The sequence below is a fragment of the Echeneis naucrates genome, chromosome 16 (assembly GCF_900963305.1).
Source record: "Echeneis naucrates chromosome 16, fEcheNa1.1, whole genome shotgun sequence".
NCBI classification, from domain to species: domain Eukaryota; kingdom Metazoa; phylum Chordata; class Actinopteri; order Carangiformes; family Echeneidae; genus Echeneis; species Echeneis naucrates.
Window position 1 is genome coordinate 9234936 of NC_042526.1, and position 18655 is coordinate 9253590.

The 18655-nt window shown below is 41.4% G+C and overlaps 3 protein-coding genes across 9 annotated transcripts in view; 1 reads left to right on the top strand and 2 right to left on the bottom strand.

Annotated features, from left to right (window-relative positions):
* Positions 1-587: 587 nt before the first annotated feature.
* On the bottom strand, positions 588-5362 carry LOC115056720 (uncharacterized). 2 transcript variants are annotated; one of them, XM_029523402.1, is made up of 4 exons: positions 4732-5362; positions 4394-4590; positions 2840-3031; positions 588-2468 (listed from the first exon to the last, which is right to left on the bottom strand). In XM_029523402.1, exons 2-4 carry the CDS (start codon positions 4584-4586, stop codon positions 2155-2157), a joined length of 699 nt encoding a protein of 232 aa, XP_029379262.1. In that variant the 5' UTR covers positions 4587-4590; positions 4732-5362; the 3' UTR covers positions 588-2154. The 2 variants fall into 2 exon arrangements, with proteins under 2 accessions (XP_029379262.1, XP_029379263.1); XM_029523403.1 differs by having other exon boundaries at positions 4394-5362.
* A 92-nt stretch (positions 5363-5454) lies between these two features.
* accs (1-aminocyclopropane-1-carboxylate synthase homolog (Arabidopsis)(non-functional)) lies at positions 5455-13784 on the bottom strand. Of its 3 annotated transcripts, none has more exons than XM_029523400.1 (16): positions 13567-13784; positions 12746-13408; positions 10969-11708; positions 10832-10891; positions 10652-10722; positions 10457-10526; positions 9551-9617; positions 8870-8967; positions 8577-8654; positions 8290-8390; positions 7711-7800; positions 7558-7603; positions 7289-7430; positions 7002-7144; positions 6671-6824; positions 5455-6364 (listed from the first exon to the last, which is right to left on the bottom strand). In XM_029523400.1, exons 2-16 carry the CDS (start codon positions 13383-13385, stop codon positions 5952-5954), a joined length of 2913 nt encoding a protein of 970 aa, XP_029379260.1. In that variant the 5' UTR covers positions 13386-13408; positions 13567-13784; the 3' UTR covers positions 5455-5951. The 3 variants fall into 3 exon arrangements, with proteins under 3 accessions (XP_029379260.1, XP_029379259.1, XP_029379261.1); XM_029523399.1 differs by having other exon boundaries at positions 13537-13784; XM_029523401.1 differs by lacking the exons at positions 12746-13408; positions 13567-13784 and adding an exon at positions 11813-12620.
* Positions 13785-14579: 795 nt separating this feature from the next.
* Positions 14580-18655, top strand: part of furinb (furin (paired basic amino acid cleaving enzyme) b) — a 74943-nt gene continuing 70867 nt past the window's right edge. For all 4 annotated transcript variants that reach the window (XM_029522597.1, XM_029522598.1, XM_029522599.1 and 1 more), the window contains exon 1: positions 14580-14924. The gene's annotated coding sequence lies outside the window, so the exon portion shown is untranslated. The remainder of the gene's footprint in view (positions 14925-18655) is intronic.

Consider the following 18655-nt stretch of genomic DNA (forward strand, 5'->3'; position numbering starts at 1 on the left):
TGCTTTGGCAGCTTGCAAGTTTATCTATTTATCTCAATGAACACAACCGCAGACACACAGGCATGCCTGGAAACAAATGCATTGTTGTGGGGGTGGCATAGTGGCAGCGTAGTATAATTAGGACATGGCTTTATAATTGGTCTCTAATTGATAAGGAGCGGAGTGGTTAAGTCCAGGTTGTGTTCTACACATGCTGCTGGCCGCAGGCTGGAAATAGCGGCGGACTCATCAGTCTTGGTACCATCTTCAGATTGATGTCTCTGTAGCAAATGCCCTTCAACAATCAGCGTCCACAATCTCTGTATATCAGGCCACATGTCTATCTCTATGTAGCATCTTCCTCCATTCATCTGTCATTTCTTCCTTTGAACGTAAACATCTTTCTCTCTTTCCTTCAATCCCGACATTGATTTGGGACTTCTCTGCCTTTCTCTGAAGGGATTCTCAACCTTTGGTGTGTTCTTCTCAGGAAGGTGAAAGAGCAGGATTTCTGATGCTGGAAGGTGAAATGTGAAGTGCTTGTTTATGACACACAGGCAGCAATAAAAGGCTGGCTGTTTTCAAGGCCCAGACAGTGTATACCGGGGGAAATAACAACAAGTTCAGATAAAAAGGAAATCAAAATGTCAGATATGCTTTTATTGACTAAAGAAAGTGGGTTACCTGCTCTTGTAATTTAGCAGATGAGGTTTGATGAGGTTTCTTTGAAAATGGAAGCTGGAAGTAACTAACCACTGAGAGGCACAGCGGGCAACACGGTGAAATAGATAGATTTCAAGTTGAGGTGGTGGTAACACTTTGCAGAACAATTCTGCTCATGGATCGTGTACTGATGCAAGACGACCTTCAAGGACATTCTCCTCATTTACACAGCAATTAAGCACTACCCTGTTGGTAAATTGAAAAAGAGACAAAAATCCTCGGTGGATTTAATAACAAACTCATTACCAGGCCCCAACAGGGTGGAACTGCCTTTTAATTAGAGCAACACCTGATTAACGCCCAATTAACGGAGCCAGAGCCACTTAATCCTCCCCCACTTTGGCAGGCTGAGAGCATAAACATAAGCAGTCCGGCATTGGGGTGTTTCCTCTACTCCAGGGAATGTACGAGAGAAAGGTAAATAACTTTGGTGGCCCAAATGTGCAGGAAATGTATGAGGTAAGTGACTCAGAGAGGAAACAGATGTAGGAATGGCTGGCAAAAAAAACAAAAAACTCCACACAGCTTTCAATTGAACCTAGTGGGCTGATGAAGGATAACTATCCGAGCATTGAACCGTTATATTCAGCCTCAAAATACACAATCCCATGATTCCTGTTCAAATATTACACTATTTACTGATCCAGACTGGTAAAGCATCAACAATGTGGACTTTGACTTAATTTTTTTATGTGGAAGGAGTTTTACAGTGTAGACAGCATGAGATTGGAACAATCACACAACAATTTCTTAAACATACATTCAGTACATTTTGGTATCCGTAACTATTCACTTATTATTCATTTCAAAATGAAATAGGGAATAATTTATAAAAGCTTATGACCACAGATACTTGTGTTATTTATTGCTTATCATTAGCATAAAAAAGCTAATACTTTAACACTGTATTTTCTGTTATTACACAATTGCCATGGTATCCCTTTAAATTGTATATTAAAGCAACTAGCTGTTAGGTTGTGTCACATTTCTTATCACAAGATGGCACTGTTTTAAAATTCATTCAAGTACCCAGCAACACCTGCTAAGTCTTGCTAAGTCAAGGAAAAGTACAAAGTTCAGTTAACCAAACCAGTTCCTAAACCAGGTGCAAAACTGGGCAAACATTTCACATTTGGTGCCACAGCTCTCTGCCACCACTTTTGAGTCTTTGAGACTTAGTGTGTTTTAAAGTTATTTTAGTCCATACTGAAGACAAACTACAGCACTGTCAGCACAGTCAACGCTGCAGGGTGCTGGAGTGTTCCACTTATTCAGCTCAATCACTCAAGGAGTCATCAAATCACAATTCATTGTACCAACACTTAACTTCAAACAAAGTCAGTTGGTTGTACAGTTACGAAAAGCATGGAGGAACAGCTACTTTCTCCCAGAGTCCATATTAATGTGTAAATTTCACATTTTCACGATCATGTCTACATGGCTGCGCCCAATTCAAGGTGATGACATGTACCTCTTTGGAGTTATGTTGTTCTTGTTGTTGCCGTGGTAATATCCATCGCTTAAACATCGTTTCGGGGCATTGAGTTGAGATGAAATCCTCCACGACTCAACAGCCTTCTCCAAGTCTGGTAGGATGTCTGGCACAATAATTTGTTCAGCAATAAAGACTATCATCTCCACAACCAGTAGCAAGACCCAACCCACAGCCCCAAGCCAGTAAGAAGAGCCAAGTGCTGAGAAGTTCTGGCAAATTTCCTCCCGGTGCTGATATGTGAAAAGAGACCAGCTGATGAGGAAGAAGAAACCTGACAAAAAGGGGAAAACTTGGTCAAATGAAGTAAGATTGCGAGGAATAAAAGCCATTAGGATCAATTATTAAATGCCTGGGGCTTCAAAAAATTGTTTATATGGTAATGAACTGCAATTGTAAAAAATCTTTTAGAAAATTATTTTCTGGAAAAAGAAAATCTGTTCAAAAATGCTACCTTGGAGGGTATGCATGTGAGTAGCACATAAAGCATTTCTGCAGGTGCAGATTTGACACTGACATTATATACCAGCGGGCTATTTGGAAATTTTTTACTCCTTGGAGTGCATACTTTGTATGAAGAGAGCTATACTGAAACCTAAAAACAAAGAAAAACTTAAAACATGCAGTGCAGGTCAGGGGTTTTACCTGTAGCAGCCATGGTGAGAAGCAGCAGGGTTGTGGGGTAGAGTGCTTGTCCAACCATGAGGAGAGAGCGAGTGTTGGAGTAGGAGCGCACTGTCTGAGAAGTCCAGCAGAGGGCAAACACCAGACACAGAGCAGCAGTGCTCACAGCCATCATGAAGGAAAGAACCCCAAATACCCTCTCTGCTTCCTGGGCTAGATAATCAGACCACGGACACATATACACAGTATAAAAAAAAAAACAAAAACAACTTTCGGTGTGTACTGTCGCAGCTACATGAGGCAGTCAGTATGATGAGGCAAAAGATGCTGAAGGGATGATTCACTCTGTGGATGTCCCTGCCTGCCAACACATGAAACCAGAGCAGTAATACCAAAAGTTTGTGTACTTTTACAGCAGTTATATAAAGACTGGAGCTAATCTCACAATATATTAGATTCACTATGAAAACGTGATTTCCCCATAAAAAAAATGAAACAAAGGGACTGTTTTAAAGAACGGCCTGTCATTTCTTTCAGTTAGTCCGCTACTGATGGCAACTTGTACTGGCAGCAGTTTGACTGGCATTATCCACCCTTTTATTTCCAAATCTCCAAACTGTGACCAAGCAGATATTGAAAATTGTTGTTTTGTTATTGTTTAGTTAGCTTTTTTGTGCCAACAAAAGCAGTCTTTATGCTCCCTGACTGAGAATACTGTGCTGCTAAAACAACATAAAATCAGACAGCTGACCTTAAAGACGCTTGTTGAACGGATGGCTTACTGCGTACTTCCCATGGGAACTCAAATCATATTTATTTACAGGTAATATTATGTTTCCTCTTTAGATTGTGAACTCAGTTTAGCGCCTGCGCTAATTCATTTTTCAATATGTTTGGCATAGCTTTTGTAATTTTTCAGTATCTTGATAGATTTTAAAATTAAATTGCGAATATTCGATTTGCCATCAAATGTAGCTTCAGAGTTCAAGTAAAAACTTTAAATGATAGTATTCATGTCTGTATATCTTCACATATATTGAGGACACAGGACTTGGACTGCATTATATTCATTCCTCAAGTATGTTTACATGACAAAAAAATTAACTGGAATAAAAGAAAAAAATAAGATACTTAGAGAAGATTCAGAAGATATCTGAAGTATATCAGCACCAAGAAACAAGATTTAGTTGGCTGACAGACCAGGTTTTAACAGCCAAGTGTGAGACCTTTAGCAGATCAAAAGAATGCACTTTTCTGAAACAGGAGCAAGAGCAAACTTGTTCACTAAGGCAGGGAAGTTCTTCTGCAACCCAGTTTTTTTCACATGCTCCTCCTAATATCAATCCCTTCAACAGATTCAGTGGTGCAAATGAATACTACCAAAGGCCAATCTTTAGCAGAAATAGTAACTTATCTAAAACAAAAGAACCGCTCTATGCCTCATATCGTATGCTGCTTGTGTTATAGTCAGTCAAACCTCAACTCTAACAAAGAGTGACAGCTTCAGAGAGAATAAAGATTTGATCTGTTGACTGCAGTAAAATGCTGAACAGGTGAACGTAGTTTGTTGCTCACCATTGAAGACTGTGCTGTGTTTCTGGATTGTTTGGTCACTTGTAGTTTTGTTCGACTCTGCCCAGAGTCCCCTGTCCTTCAGCCAGAAGGGTGTCCAGACTGCGTAAGACACACACAGGCAACCTGCCAACCCCACACAGGACTGAGCAAGCCTGAAGCGACTGATGGAGTCTTCTAACTCCAGAAACTTCATTTTTCTACACCACAGAAAGAAGCAGACAAAAGAGAGAGGAGGACAGGGAGGAAATTGTTACAGCACATAAAGCTATCTCAAAACAAACTTCTTTTTCCATTTATATAACTCAGCGGTAAAATGTAGAATGAAAGTAAAGTCTTACCTTTATTGTCGAAGAGGAACAAAGCTGATAAGGCAGACTGTTTAAACGTTTAGTATAATACAGTACTGGAGCTGCTACTGTTTACAACTGTATAAATACTACTAGACAAACAGTTTCAACACCCTGATACATTATTTGTAGTGCTCATGACCACAAACTGGCTTCACAGTTACTCCGCCTCTGTGGCAATGGAAACTCCCCCAGCTAGCACTGAGGTTTCCCCGAGAATTCTCAAACTCTCCACGATGACCTCAGCCCACTGGTGAAAGTGAAAGTACTGCCTCAAAAATAAAAAAGACATTCACTATTTTCTATATAAGGAAGCAGAAGTTTGTGTAGCTGGCATTTACAAAGGAATAAAAAGTAACTTTTAAAAGGAAATCATAAAAAACCCATGACTGGGAGATATTCTCAGCAGCAATAAACCACTCAGACATGCGTTGCAGAAAATGTGTGTATGTGGGTAGGTGACAGTAGGTCATCATGCATAGCAAAACATTTAAAGAAATCCCACTCTTGATTTTTCATAGTGGGCTGCAATGCGCTGTGCCATATTCAACCTCAGACATCTCTCCCTTTCGTCACAACTACCGGCCCCCCTTCCGCTTTCCTTTGCTCAAACGGAATAGCACCCACAGACCACCCCAGATGCAAGATTAAAAAAAAAAAAAAAAGAGCGAAAGACCTTTAGGGTAATAAAAAACAAAAAGAAGAGTAGAAAAATAATATAACCCCTATCTTTATTCAGCCGTCATTAAAGTACATTCTAATAAAATAAAAGTGCATAAAAATGTTCAATTCAATTTAAGAGATTTCAGAAGCTTGAGAATACAACATTCCAGCTTTGGGGTGATTTACATTTGGCATTCAATTAAAATTTGCATAAACAAACAATTTCTTTTGACTCTGGGATAAAAAAAAAAAAAAACAACAAAAAAAAAAACAAAGGCTGTGTCCCACTAGCATCTTAAAATATGGCTTCAAGATGCAGATTAAAATATACTCTGCTGTGTTCTTCCATCCTGGCCTTGTCTTCATTGCTTTTTTCTTCTTTTCTCTTTTGCCAGTTTTAGTTGATTCTGCTTATGTCCTCAGAAACAAGCATCAGATTTGACTTTATATCAGGTGTTTGTATCAGGCTTTTAACCATAAACGCAGGGAAGGATGCTTAAATACTGCCTCTTGAAATCTGGAAGCCGCATCCACTTTCTAGCCTCAGCTTACTTTCTGGCTCTTTGCAGCAGGGCCTTGAATACATCAAGAATCTCTGGGTCCTCTCCAGCAGACAACTCTGGAGTATTTTTCTCCAGCCAATCAGAGGAGTGGATTTGATGCCTGAGAGTACCAATCAGAGAGTCCAGACTCTCCGTGGGCCTCGACGCTTGGCAGTCCAGTAACACAAACTCCTCAGTGATCAGCGAGGCTGTGTCAGGAACAGGGCTATCCTTCTCCTTCAGCTGGTCTGATGACTTGCTTTGGGGTGATGATGCTGAATTAACAATCACTGCATTGTCTGATTCTGCACTGTCCTCTTTCACTGACTTTTTCGTCTCCTCACTGGTTTCGGAGTGTGAATCGGAGCTGGCACCTTTTGCTTCAATTTCTTTCAAAGTCTCCCTGATTCGCTTTAGGCCTGAAATAACACAGGACATTAACCGAACAAGTGACAAGGATCGAGTTGGTACCTCGTTAAACACACAAATCTCAAGATACACTGAAATAACGCAAGCCACTGACAAAATAAATTATACAATCAATGCTTAATTTAAGGAAGTAAATGTGAATTTGAGTAAATACCAACCCACCCAAAATTTTAAAAGGAGTGGCCAACTTTTTCAATTGTGATTAATTGTGACACTATGTAGCTAAAAAAAAATTAAGTGGGTATAAAAAATTCAAAACGTGGAGGGAATGTACATATTGAATGGTGCAAACTGACCAAGCTGAAGGTGGTGCTGTTGGTCAGCGAAGACAAAGCGGAACCAGCCAGGTGTAGAGCAGAAAAAGGCCTGACCACAGCTCAACACCACCTTGTGTCGTAGGAAGCTCCTCCACAGAGCCAACTCCTCCTCAAATGATGACTCTCTGAGGTACTGCCAACACAGAGACAGACACATTAAGACAAACAAAGTGTTCTTATGAAATTATCATGTGTCCCATTACATCAAAGACAATTTAATGACTCTTTTACTTGCAATTCACTTAGCTATGTAGAAGTTAAGAGTTGAAATAACAGCCCTGGCATCTTTATCTAACGTTTGTGTCATCACCTTCCTGAGGTCAGCCCAGACATACAGACATGCAGGCCTGTCCAGGTAACTGATGCCCATACTCTGCAGCTCTTGTGCCAGGTAGCTATGAGCAGCTTTTAGTCTCCTTCTGTTCTCAGGCAAAAATTGCTCATCAATCCACTCTGTAACATGAAAATATTAAGTGAGAATAGCTGAGGGTAAATCAAAACTTAAGGGTTTGTGCAGTGTGGTGTGCAGCAAAGCTTTGTGCTATGCTCCTGTCACATCAGCAACTCCAGTGTGTTTACAAAAGCTGTGATCCGTACCTCTGTCCTGAAGCAGTTGTGCTACCTGGTGCTGCGTGGATCCAGGGACACTGTGGAATGAGCCCAGCTGGGCCAAAGCCTCCAGGAGGTCTTTATTCTCTGTATACAGAGTGCCTACTCTAATTCCCGACAGTGCAAAGTCCTGAAAGGAAAAAGAAGTCAACGGGAAAGAGCTGTGAAAGTGAATACCAACTGAAGAAAAGCAGAGATTTTATTGTACTGACAGCTGGGATATAAAAAGTCTCACACTGTTAAAGCACAGGATGTACCTTGCTCAACCCCCACATTACATGTGTCCTCTGTGGGTCGGGCAAACTGAAATAAGGGCACATTATTAGCAGTTACGGGGCTGACTTCAGAAGCAACAGTAATCATTGAGGGTGTAAAAGAGTAATCATGCAGAAATTAGGTTCACACTGTACCTGTCTACACTGAGGACACTGTGAAAGGAGACAGATTTATCGAAAACTGTCAGCATGTATACTTCATCCACAATGACGTGGAGCTCATTTCTAAAGCAGGAGAAGTTGGATAGAGAGATAATAAATATAAACACAGTCCAGTATTAGTACAACTTAATGTTATATTGTTCATGATTCTTGAAACAAAGAAAATGCAACATATATGTTAATCAGGTCCTTGAATGTCCTTTGTTAGCATAAAAGCACAGCTGTTTATGGTTAGAGCAGCTTGATGTCTTTAGGGGTCGATAGAGAGAATTACTGTGGCAAGATCATTTGGAAAACAATCAATGGTGTAGGAGACTTCTAGCACATGGCTGCACTTGACAATATGCTGATGGTTAAGAACGGTGATAAAACTCATCAAGAGAGCATGACATTCCACACACGGGACAGAGCTCTCAGCAGTTAAATGAAAAGGTTCACACTGGGAGCTGTATGCAGTGACTTGGCAATGTGTTTAAAGGAGCCGCAGGACTCCAGGCTGGGTGGGATTACAGCATTAGGCCACAGTGTGAAATAACTGTGGGGCAAACATACCTTTTGCAAAATTCCAAGAAGGCAAACATCTCTTCTGGAGTGTAGATCTCAGCCAAAGGATTGTGTGGGTTCATCAGTATAAGAGCTCGGACTGTCAACCCCTAAAAAAAAGAAAAAGTTTTTAAGTTAATATAAACCTATAAGCTGTATCAGTCACTTAAACTGAAAGGCAAAATCCATTAGAAGAACATCCAAGGCCTTCATCAAAATTCTTTGCGCATTTGTTTTTGAAGTGGTTTCTTTAAATATTCATTAAAGGCTTAAGAAATCATGCAAGTACAAATTACCTCTTCCTTGGCTCGTTTTAGACCTTCTTCTAGTTTCCCTACAGTGAGGTGGAAGGCTCGACTATCTTTGCCATCAGCCTTCAAATAAATAAAAAAAAGAAAGAAAAAGAAAATGGATGATATTTACATTCAGATTAGCCGGCCGATAGCACACTACATTGTTAGAGCACATGATACACTTTACACCGAATGCTTAAGTCTGTCAAAGTCTGATGAGTTATGTTGTAAAACTAAAAGAAAATATTGCCAAGATACAACTACTAAAAGTAAATCAGGTGTTTTTTTTTCCCTACCTCACAGTCTAAAGGAACATGGAAGAGTTTAACATCACTGTACAAATGTAGATCCTCAGTGATAGCACCATAGAAAGGAGTAGGAATAAGAATGGCATCTACAACAAGAGAAAAACAAAGATCCCATTTTAAAAACTACTCACAATTCTAGTTAATGGCTCTTTGCACATAAATGTGCAAACACAAACCACATGCATTCATCTAAAGTATATACTGCTGATCCTTAATGACCATTATAAACCACTATTTAGACTATTACTGGTCATCTACATTGTTCATCTAGATGCAAAAACACTGATTAGTAGAATTCTCTATTGTAATACTGTCAGAAATATTTGCACCAAAGCAGGGTTTAGTATCATCATGATCATTGTTGATGGTAAATAGATTAGCATCAGCTCCTTTTCAACTCGACTGTTATCATTAAATTAAGACACTCATTGAGTAAAAAAAATATACTACCTAGTTTAAAATTATGCCTCTCACGCACGAAAAATAATTAAGATGAAAAATAAGTATTTCATGTAGCTGCCTGAACAATTTTATGCTTGATGTGTTAATCATTTTTAATACAATGGGAGGCAGGGGGCCAAATCTCCTTTCATAACTGTACATACATTTGTTTTCATATAAAATGGATATGGATGTGCTGAACGTGCATGTCACGTTTTGCGAACTCACCTTTAGGGTCACAAATTACTGCAGCAATACACGAAAAGAGGGAAGTACAGCCATTCATCACCACAACCTGAACAAACACAAAAGACCTCATTAAATTGCTGACAGAGCCCTGATAAATATGATACAAACACATGCCCCTACTAAAGCAGCCATTCATTACGACTGTAAATTATGTCCTCAAAATGCTATTAGTCCAAGTGGTAGAATTTTGCATATTTTTAATCATTAGTATCTTAATAAAATTAACTCAGTCCACTGCTCTCATTTTTGAGAATCAATGGCTATATCCCAGAAACCAGAAAACTTCTAGCTGCAGTGCAACCATGCTATCAATTGAAACACAGAGCTGCCTTTTAAGAAATCTATATTGTCCAATTACAAAAGCACAAAAACTAAAATGTGTAATTTATATTTGTCTCGTATTGGAAAATGTGCCACAATTTAAGCAAAGTAAAAGTTTTGCAGTCAGGTTTTGTGTTATTGAATGGAAAATAGTAACAAGTGCTGTCCAATTTGGGGTTACAAATGCAGCCAGCCGTCCTTCATGAATAAATAAGTATATATGCGATAATGGTACTGCAGTAATAGTATCCAAAAGGTGAATTTTTTTTAAAGGGTTTTTACATCGACATGTATGTTTCCTACTGTCATAAAACACTTTAAAACCTCTGACAAATAGTGGAGGAAAGTAAAATAATCCAGTCATACAAAATGTGCATATTTAGAAGAGCTTGAAGTTCTGAACTGTACATTTATGTACGAGTAATATATGCTGCACCATTTTCTACTTATAATGGCTCTCCACAAACTCGACTAGGCTAGACTAAACTGTAGCAGTTGACTTACAAACAGTGTTCATGTTATTCATCTTATATTCAAACTGTAAATGCATGAAGCTTTACTCACATTGTCTGGTTTCAGTGGGTTTGGAGAACAGCAATAGTGACTCAGGAACTCTGCAACTACCTCTCGAAGGCTGAAAGGTAGGAGGATAGAAAGGTTGTAATGATCTCAAAGTCTTATTTATATAATGTTTTGCTGTAAGCCACACAACAAATTTGATTCCTTCTACCCAAATAATTATATTTTTTTTCTTCTTACAATGCGTGTCCCCTGGAGTCTGAATACTGCAACAAGGATGGGTCGATATGAAGCATGTCCGGATGGGTCAGCTGTAGCAGAAACACAAATTAGATTCATTTGTGAGTGTGGGCAGAGTCGTTAGTAATAACTTACATCACATTTAGGAAAATTACAAAAATCCATTACTGCTAATCTCACCCGTTTATAAAGAAGATCATAGCATAGTTTGTTCTCACTGGTGCCCATGTTGATGATACCCTGTTAATGCGAAATAGAAGATGAGTTTTTAATATATCGGGGAATCTAAGGGGTTTAACGACGTTGCAGAGACTTACATCGGGGTTGTTTGTGTCATGGTATTTGTTCACGACATACTGGGCAAAGCCTTCCTGGAGGATGCCTCGATGCTGTCGCAGGCTGTTGCCACGATTGGACAGGTACACACTCCGGCCGGGAGCTTGTGCACACATCAGCGTTGCTAACACACTCTGAGACATTTTGCAGGCCTCGTCGGATGTGGGCGGTGTTGACATGGCTGTTGTCTCCTGAGTGGAAACAGTCTGTGCCGTGGGAGCTTCTGAGGGCGGCTGAGATAATGATGACGAGACGGAGGCCGACAGATGAGCTGGGGATGGGGCGCAGGGGTCGGCCGGAGCCGGCGGAGCGGTGGTGGGGGCGGCCCGGCCGACAGCAGCCAGAGCCCCCGTCAGCATGCTGAACAGGCGGAGCTCATGCCGGCGCTCCTGCTCCGCCCGCCTCTCCTCCCGCTCCCCCCTGCGCTCCTCGGTCTGAAACTCTCTCTCCAGCCGGGCCTCCTCCAGGGACAGGAGCCGCTCCTCCGCCGACTGCTGCCAGTTCAGGAAGCAGGCCAGGGCTTCATCTAAACCCCCGCGACTGCCACATCTACCGCTCCCGTGGCTCCAGGCTTTTCCGCCCCTGCGGCGTTTCCTCTGCCTGACAGCGGCCGGAGGAGGAGGCCCGTCCTTGCTGGTTGGCTCAGGTGTATCCAGCGGTACGGGACCACACACCGGCTGAGTAGCAGCTGTTGATGCAGCAATATTCAGGTCACTAAAACCTGGACATATGGGGGGGGGGGGGAGACATTTTACTTTTACCTTTTGGTTTTGGTTCCACCACCCACGTAAAACAAACAAACAAAATAAAATGAAGAAGTCTAACTTTCTGTCGTCAGTGTCTCAGTCTCCAACGCCATCCTGTTTTATAAGCTCCTGTTAAGCCAGCGATTGTCAAACTTTTTAGGTTATTGTAGCAGTCCCCAACCATGTCACGAATTAATCTGTTTAGTAAGGTTATCTCCACCATTATCCTGCCACTTTTCTGTGTGAAAGTTTGTTTGTTGTTCCGCTCCAATAAACATGCCGACATCAATCATGGTTTTCGCACTTTGGTTCCGGGTTACATTTTTCTCCCGGTCTCCTTGTCTGTTTTTTTTTTTTTTTTTTTTCTCTCGTTTAAGATGCATATAGACTGCTAATGATTACTTTGTTTTGTTTTGAATTTAGGGTCTTTTTTCTATAAAGACAGGCTTGGAAAGGAACATTTCCTCCAGTTAGTCGCGCCAGTGACGTGGGGCGCCCCCACAGTTTGAGAACAGTAAGGTTCCTTAGAAAGTTACTGCTTCAGGTGTCAAAGCTTAGATCCTACCTGTAAACACACAGATGTGATCAAAGTAGTGAAGTAATGAACAGTCTGATTATATTTCGTACATGTATGTTTTTGCCTGGAATGTTTTTTTTTCCTTTTTGATCTACAAAGTTTTTTCCGCATAGTTTCAGGAGATACATAAAATTTTCCAGCAGCCATTGTTAAACTCATATTATTAGACGGCCCCGTTGTGCTCAGAGAATGGATTGCCTGTCTGATATTCTCATAGTAGAGTGAGCTAACAGCTGTGTGGTAATTGTGATCATTTTAATTTATAATGATCTTTGTACAGCTGCACTTGAAGCTATGTCTCTGATTAACATCATTTACACTTGTGCTCACCTGTATGTTCCTAAAATAGAGTGATGGAAAAACCCTGGTTGGGGTGAGCCTCAATGTCCCCTTATCCCCTGTAATGGTGGTAGTGATAGTATTTGGATTGACAACCTGAGGGAGAGATTCTTGTATTTGTTGAGCTCTCTCCTCGACCAAGCGTGTCCTCCGGTTCTAGCAGAGATTGTCCATCCGTTTCCTGGTCATCTCCAGATCCATAGTACATCTCTGGGGGCGCAACTCCAGAATTCAGCATGCTTTCCTCTACATCTTCACATTTTATATCCAGAGGATCTCCCGTTTTTGGAGGCTGCCCGAACAGAAACCCACCAGAGGTAGCGGGACCGAAGGAGCCAGCTGGGACTCCCGGTAGGTATGAATCGGAACCGCCCGGGCTCTGAAACACCTGTTGTGCTATGACAGCTCCACCCAGGGAGGAGTAGGTGATGGCCGGCCGGTTCGCCAGCACCCTGTCCATCACATCATAAAACTTCCAGGACCTCATCTTGTGGTTGTCCTTGATGCGGCGGTACTCCAGCTTCATTTTTTTGATCTTCTCCCGGCACTGGTCCCCCGTGCGGTAGATGCCCTTTTCACGCAAGATTTGAGCTATGCGGTCGAACACGCGCTGATTGCGCAACGAGCTCTCCAGCTCAATCTGGACCGACTCATCAGACCACAGCTGCAGCAGCTCCACTATCTCCGGGTCGGTCCAGTTGCTGCCTCGCTCATGCCTCCTGCCGCGAAAGTCCATTGTTTTAAGATATAGGACGTATTCTGCAATATATGACGGATAAACAACATAAGAAACCAGCGCACCCCCCCCCCCAAAAAAACAAAAAACAAACAAACAAACAAACCTACATACGCATCACGTCAACAGTAAATGACCAAAGAATACATACATGTTGTTATATCCACTTGTGTTTTCTCACCATCAGCCAAAAAGTGCAGCTCTTCGGAAACAGACTGTTGTGGAGCTGTCACTCACTTGTGAAGTCCACGGAAGGTTGGTCAACACATATCACGGTTGGTTAGCCCGGTTTGGACCGGTTTGGAATGGCATGGGTTAGTCCAAGCGGTGCTAAAATACATATTCTTCTCTCTTAAAGGCAAATTTGTCATAACTTGGTGAAATGGGGAATAGACGGCGTACAGACATATCTACATCCGGGTTGACGGCACATGCGTGCTGTCCTTATTCCGGGATAACTTTGGTCCGTGTTAAGTGGGGAGCTGCAGAAAGCGGGCTGGATTTCACTTATACCAGGCTCTGTCGGGGTAGGCACTGCTATGCGAGTCAGAGAGGGAGCTTTGTGCAATGGCCCCCTCTACCGAGCACTGTGCTGTATGTGTACTGTTGTTGTTGGGGTTTTTTTTTTCGTGTGTATTTTCAATGGATTTCCACAAGATGGCGGCCTCACACAGCGACACAAATCCAACGTCTGTTAAACCACCTATAAGAGTGTGTGTTTTGTATACAGGCGTGGCCCGGAATTCTTTAGAACCGATAAAACATCTACGAGAGCAGTTGATAAACATCAATCGTCAACTAGGAAAGTATTAAATTCTATTTTGTGTGTAAGTGCGTCATACTGCTTTTCGTGGAATTATTTCATTCGCTGATGAAATCTATTTTACCTGTTATGTGATAAACGTAACCTGACATGATATTAAAGCCGCTCTCTGACCGTCTCAGAAGCGGTAATCTGCCCCGCCCAACCCGTCGACGACTCCGGTAATACAAATCAAACATACGCAATAGTCCGATCTGCTCCGAACGTGACGTATTTCCTGGAGAAAAACGGGCTTGTAGCAATTTGTTGTCCTCTCCATCCAATAGTGGAGCATTTCATTGTGTTGGCACGTTTTTCCCCATTTTCCCCCATTTTCTTTCTTGTTTTTTTTTTTTTTTTTGTATCCGTGCGTTCAACTTCGCATATGTGAATTAACGTCATATTACCGTAGGAAGGCGACGAGGCACGCGATGTAGCCCGACTCTCAGAAGAAACCGGTAAAAGAGAAATAACTGGGTGCGACGGCTGAAGTTAACGGCCGAATCATTACCATGGTGGCGGCAAGTTGTTGGCGGATGACAAGCAGGACGGGGTAGTTGAATTTAGCACTTTTGGAGAGACATGGGCGCGCGCTGAATTTATTGTTAGTGTTATTAATCGTCAGGTTAGATGGAAAGTTGAAAGCCAAGCCGCCGCTCGGTGGAAGAAGAAGAAGAAGAGGAGGAGGATGAGGAGGCAGCACGTCTCGGTCCCTGCTGGCATCTGACTTGGCAAAGGTACGACTCACTGACACCTGCTTCATTGTTGGAGTTGTTGGGGAAACGGGTCCGGCTGATCCAGACCAAAGCCGGGAGGGGGGGGGGGACTACGGGACTATTTGCTCAAAGCATGCATGGATATTTTAGCATAACGTCTGCCGCCGATGTGAGCAGTCCTCACAGTCAGGTGAATCCCTCCTCCGGTCTGGATGACTGGGTTTTTATTTTGTTTGTTTGTTTGTTTGTTTGTTTGTTTGAGGAGACATGCCTTAGACCCAGAAACTGCCCAGTTCTAATCCGCAGCTCTTCTTGTCTGAACTTTATTGTTGGTAAGATAACAGCATGCTTCTTATACCTGCTGGTTTCAGTGTATTTTATTGTTTGTTTGGTTTTTTTTTTTTCCCCAGCATGTTTTATTTGCCTCTTTTAATTCAGATTTATGTTTTGCCTTCACCTCTGTGTCCTGCATGAACACACACATACACACACACAAACATTTTTTTTCCTTTATTTATATACCCTGAAGCCATAATAGACTAAACCCCTCATCAAGTATTTTATCTGTGTCAAGTGGGAATTGCTGTAATACATTTGAGTTAGTTCAAGCAGGGCAGAAATTGTTTAGACCAGGAGACACTATTCCTCTTTGCACTGTAATCAGATATAGGAGTGTATTTTAAGAATGCCGTGCTAAGAAAAACTCCTGTGGAAGCAGTTGAACTCACAATGTTGTGTCCTTTGGTTACCTTTATTATATGATCTCACCAAGGGACGAGATCAAGGTCACCAGCAAACTTAACTTAAGATTAAAGTGTTTTACAACATTAGCGATTAGTCTCTAACTTTAATCTTTTGTGTCTCTCTTGGTTTGACCCAAACCTTCTTCAGGCCAGTTGAAAGATAAAAGCTGTCAAACAGCATTGGAGTGAGTGGATCACATACACACCCTGCCCATGACAACACTTGCCAGCTCTGTTGACTTGTCACCAACACACCAGATTTTAACAATATGGGTCATTTTTCAGCTTTGAACTGTTAGTGCACATTTTATAAGAAGCATAAAGCAGGTTTCCAGTGAAGGAGAAAGAAGTTGGAAGACAAACTTGTCAACAGCATAACTCATCCATAAACTAGGACAGAGACTGTTGTAGATGAAGGGGAAGTTCGAAGTAGGGAATAATGCCAAGAATCAGATGGCTGTTAAAAATGGGGTTGGAGCTCCCTGTTGGACATTACTTACAGAAATGACTCGTTCTTCTGGGCACATTGCTGCTGCCCTTGACAAAATTTTATCAGGCTTTGCCATCTCTGTAGTGGGAGCTACAATGGATCGAGCTTCAGTGGTGCTCAGTCACAGCGTTCTCACTAACTTCACAGTGTGTCTCAGATGATCACAGTGCAGTTGACTCCCAGCCATGAACTGCTTTTTTGACTGAGCACAACATGCATGCACGATGCCTCTGGTTTTCCAATCACCCTGTAACTTGGAGCAATTTTCCTTCTCAACAGAGGATGCTTGGCTGTCAGTGGTACTTCACGAATGCTGCAGCTCTCTTCTGTGTTGTGGTTTTCTATGAGAGGGCATTGCAGAGTACCTAGTGGGTGTTGATTTGGCTGTTGGGCAGCCAGAAATAGAGCTTGAGTTCTGTATATGGTCTGTCACAGCTTTGCATGCTGATCATTACTAACAGAAATTGCCAGTTCATCCCCATCAGTAGATCAGTGTTTCATTTTAAGCTTTTTTTTTTTTTTTTGGGCGGGGGGGATTTCTGGCTTTATTAGATCGGACAGCTTGAAGAGTGACAGGAAATGGTGAAGAGAAAGAGTGGAGAATGATATGAGACATGTAACATGTGGGACCAAGCCAGCATCACCAACAAGGACCTTGTAGGTCTGTTTTTGGGGTGTGTAGTCTCCAGTCTATCCACTATGCCACCTGCACCCCGGATCAATATGTATGTCTCTCACATCTTTTCGGAGTGATGTTAAACCATAGGGAGTTAACTGAATGCACCTGTTGTTTGTCAAATGCAAAGCACTTGCACATTTGGGCGTGTTCCATACTGAAGGTAAATTTGGAGCTTGGTTCATCATATAAAACTAAATATTATAAACTCTTTGATTCACTGTCTTAATATTGATAATGAGAGCACGAACATGAGCTGTCACAATGTGGGCCAAGCAGATAGAGCCATTCATTTCAGCTAGAACCGTCATGCAGTTAGAGCCAATACTTGTATGGAAATTAAAAACTGGCAAAAGAAATTTATATTTTATATGTTTACTTAGGCCAGATCTTTACAATTAAGCAATAAGCCTTTTCATCCGAGATGGCAATAGCAATTAATATTAGACATGAAAGCAACTAAGAGTGGCATAAAACTAGAAAGCATAAAATCAATTTTTATCAAGATAAATCTAGAAGGTTCTGCCATCATTTATGTGTCATTATGAATGCCACTTAGCAGTGTATTCTTGAACTACAACTAGCCTCATACTTCATACTACTGTATGTGTTTACTTTATACTGGCTATATACTGTGTGTGGAGCTATAACTTTCAATAAATTCAGACCATAGTATCATATAGTTATTGAAATTTATAAAACAAAAAGGTGAAATCCTGCAATCTGATTGGTTGATATATTGAGCATATACCAAAGCTACTATTCTAAAGCCTTGCTACAGCATATCATTCTGCGTCAAATAAGCATAAATGTATCTGTGACAACAACCAACTGTTACATTTACTGCGATTCAGAATTGATTTAAAATGTCTAAAAATCGATTACATTTAAAAAAAAATAAATGAAACAGATCTGCAGGTTGCCTGCCTCCATTTTGTATATGGGATATCCTGACCTCACACACATCCTCACCACAGAGCCAGTTCTTGAACATACACGTGCATGGTAAGCACCAAAACAAGGAGGAAACTACAATAATGGAGGAAAGGGAGATTCAGCCAGCCATCCTTGTTGAAGGCAAATATTTGGACTCATTTTGGTTTTTACCACGTTGACATCACCATATTCAGTCATTTGTTTATTTATTCATTCATTCATTCATTTATTCATGTCTTGCAAAGCTGACTGGAGTAGATCATGAGGATCCTTTGCACACCTATAGATGAAGCAGAAATCATTATTAATCAAATCGTTTTGAGTTGATTTTGAATCCCCAAAAAATTGTAATCAAATCGAATTGTGAGATAGTAAAATATTCCCACACTTAATGTTGATACAGTCTTAATATCACCATATTGACATAAATGTTAAAAAATCCCATTGCTCCAAGATCTTGGTAGACCTTGCTTGAATAATAATAATTTCCGTTCAGCTCATGACATCTGAAAAGCTTGTGTTCCTCCAGGCCTGTCTGTTAAATATCCAGCAGTGAAAAGCTTGTAGTCCAAGTGCCTAATGATGATGTCAGGGCAGTAATGAATGTATGATGTGGATGCATTGCTGATCCATCTCCTCTCCTCAAAGTGGATAGCAAGGGGGCGTCAAAGGACAGGGATCACTCTGTGGTTAGTTTGTAAAACTAACCACTACTCCACTGGAGTAGTTTAGTATGAAGTGAACTACTCAAGGGCACCTTGCTGGGTTAGAGGGGGTGATCGTCGTTTTAATTCTAAATTTGTTGGGCAAACTGTTGCTGCTGCCGCTGTAGAATTCCACTGGTGAGGGCATTTTCTTTCACTCACTCACTCACTCACTTTCTACCGCTTATCCAATTCTGTGTTCA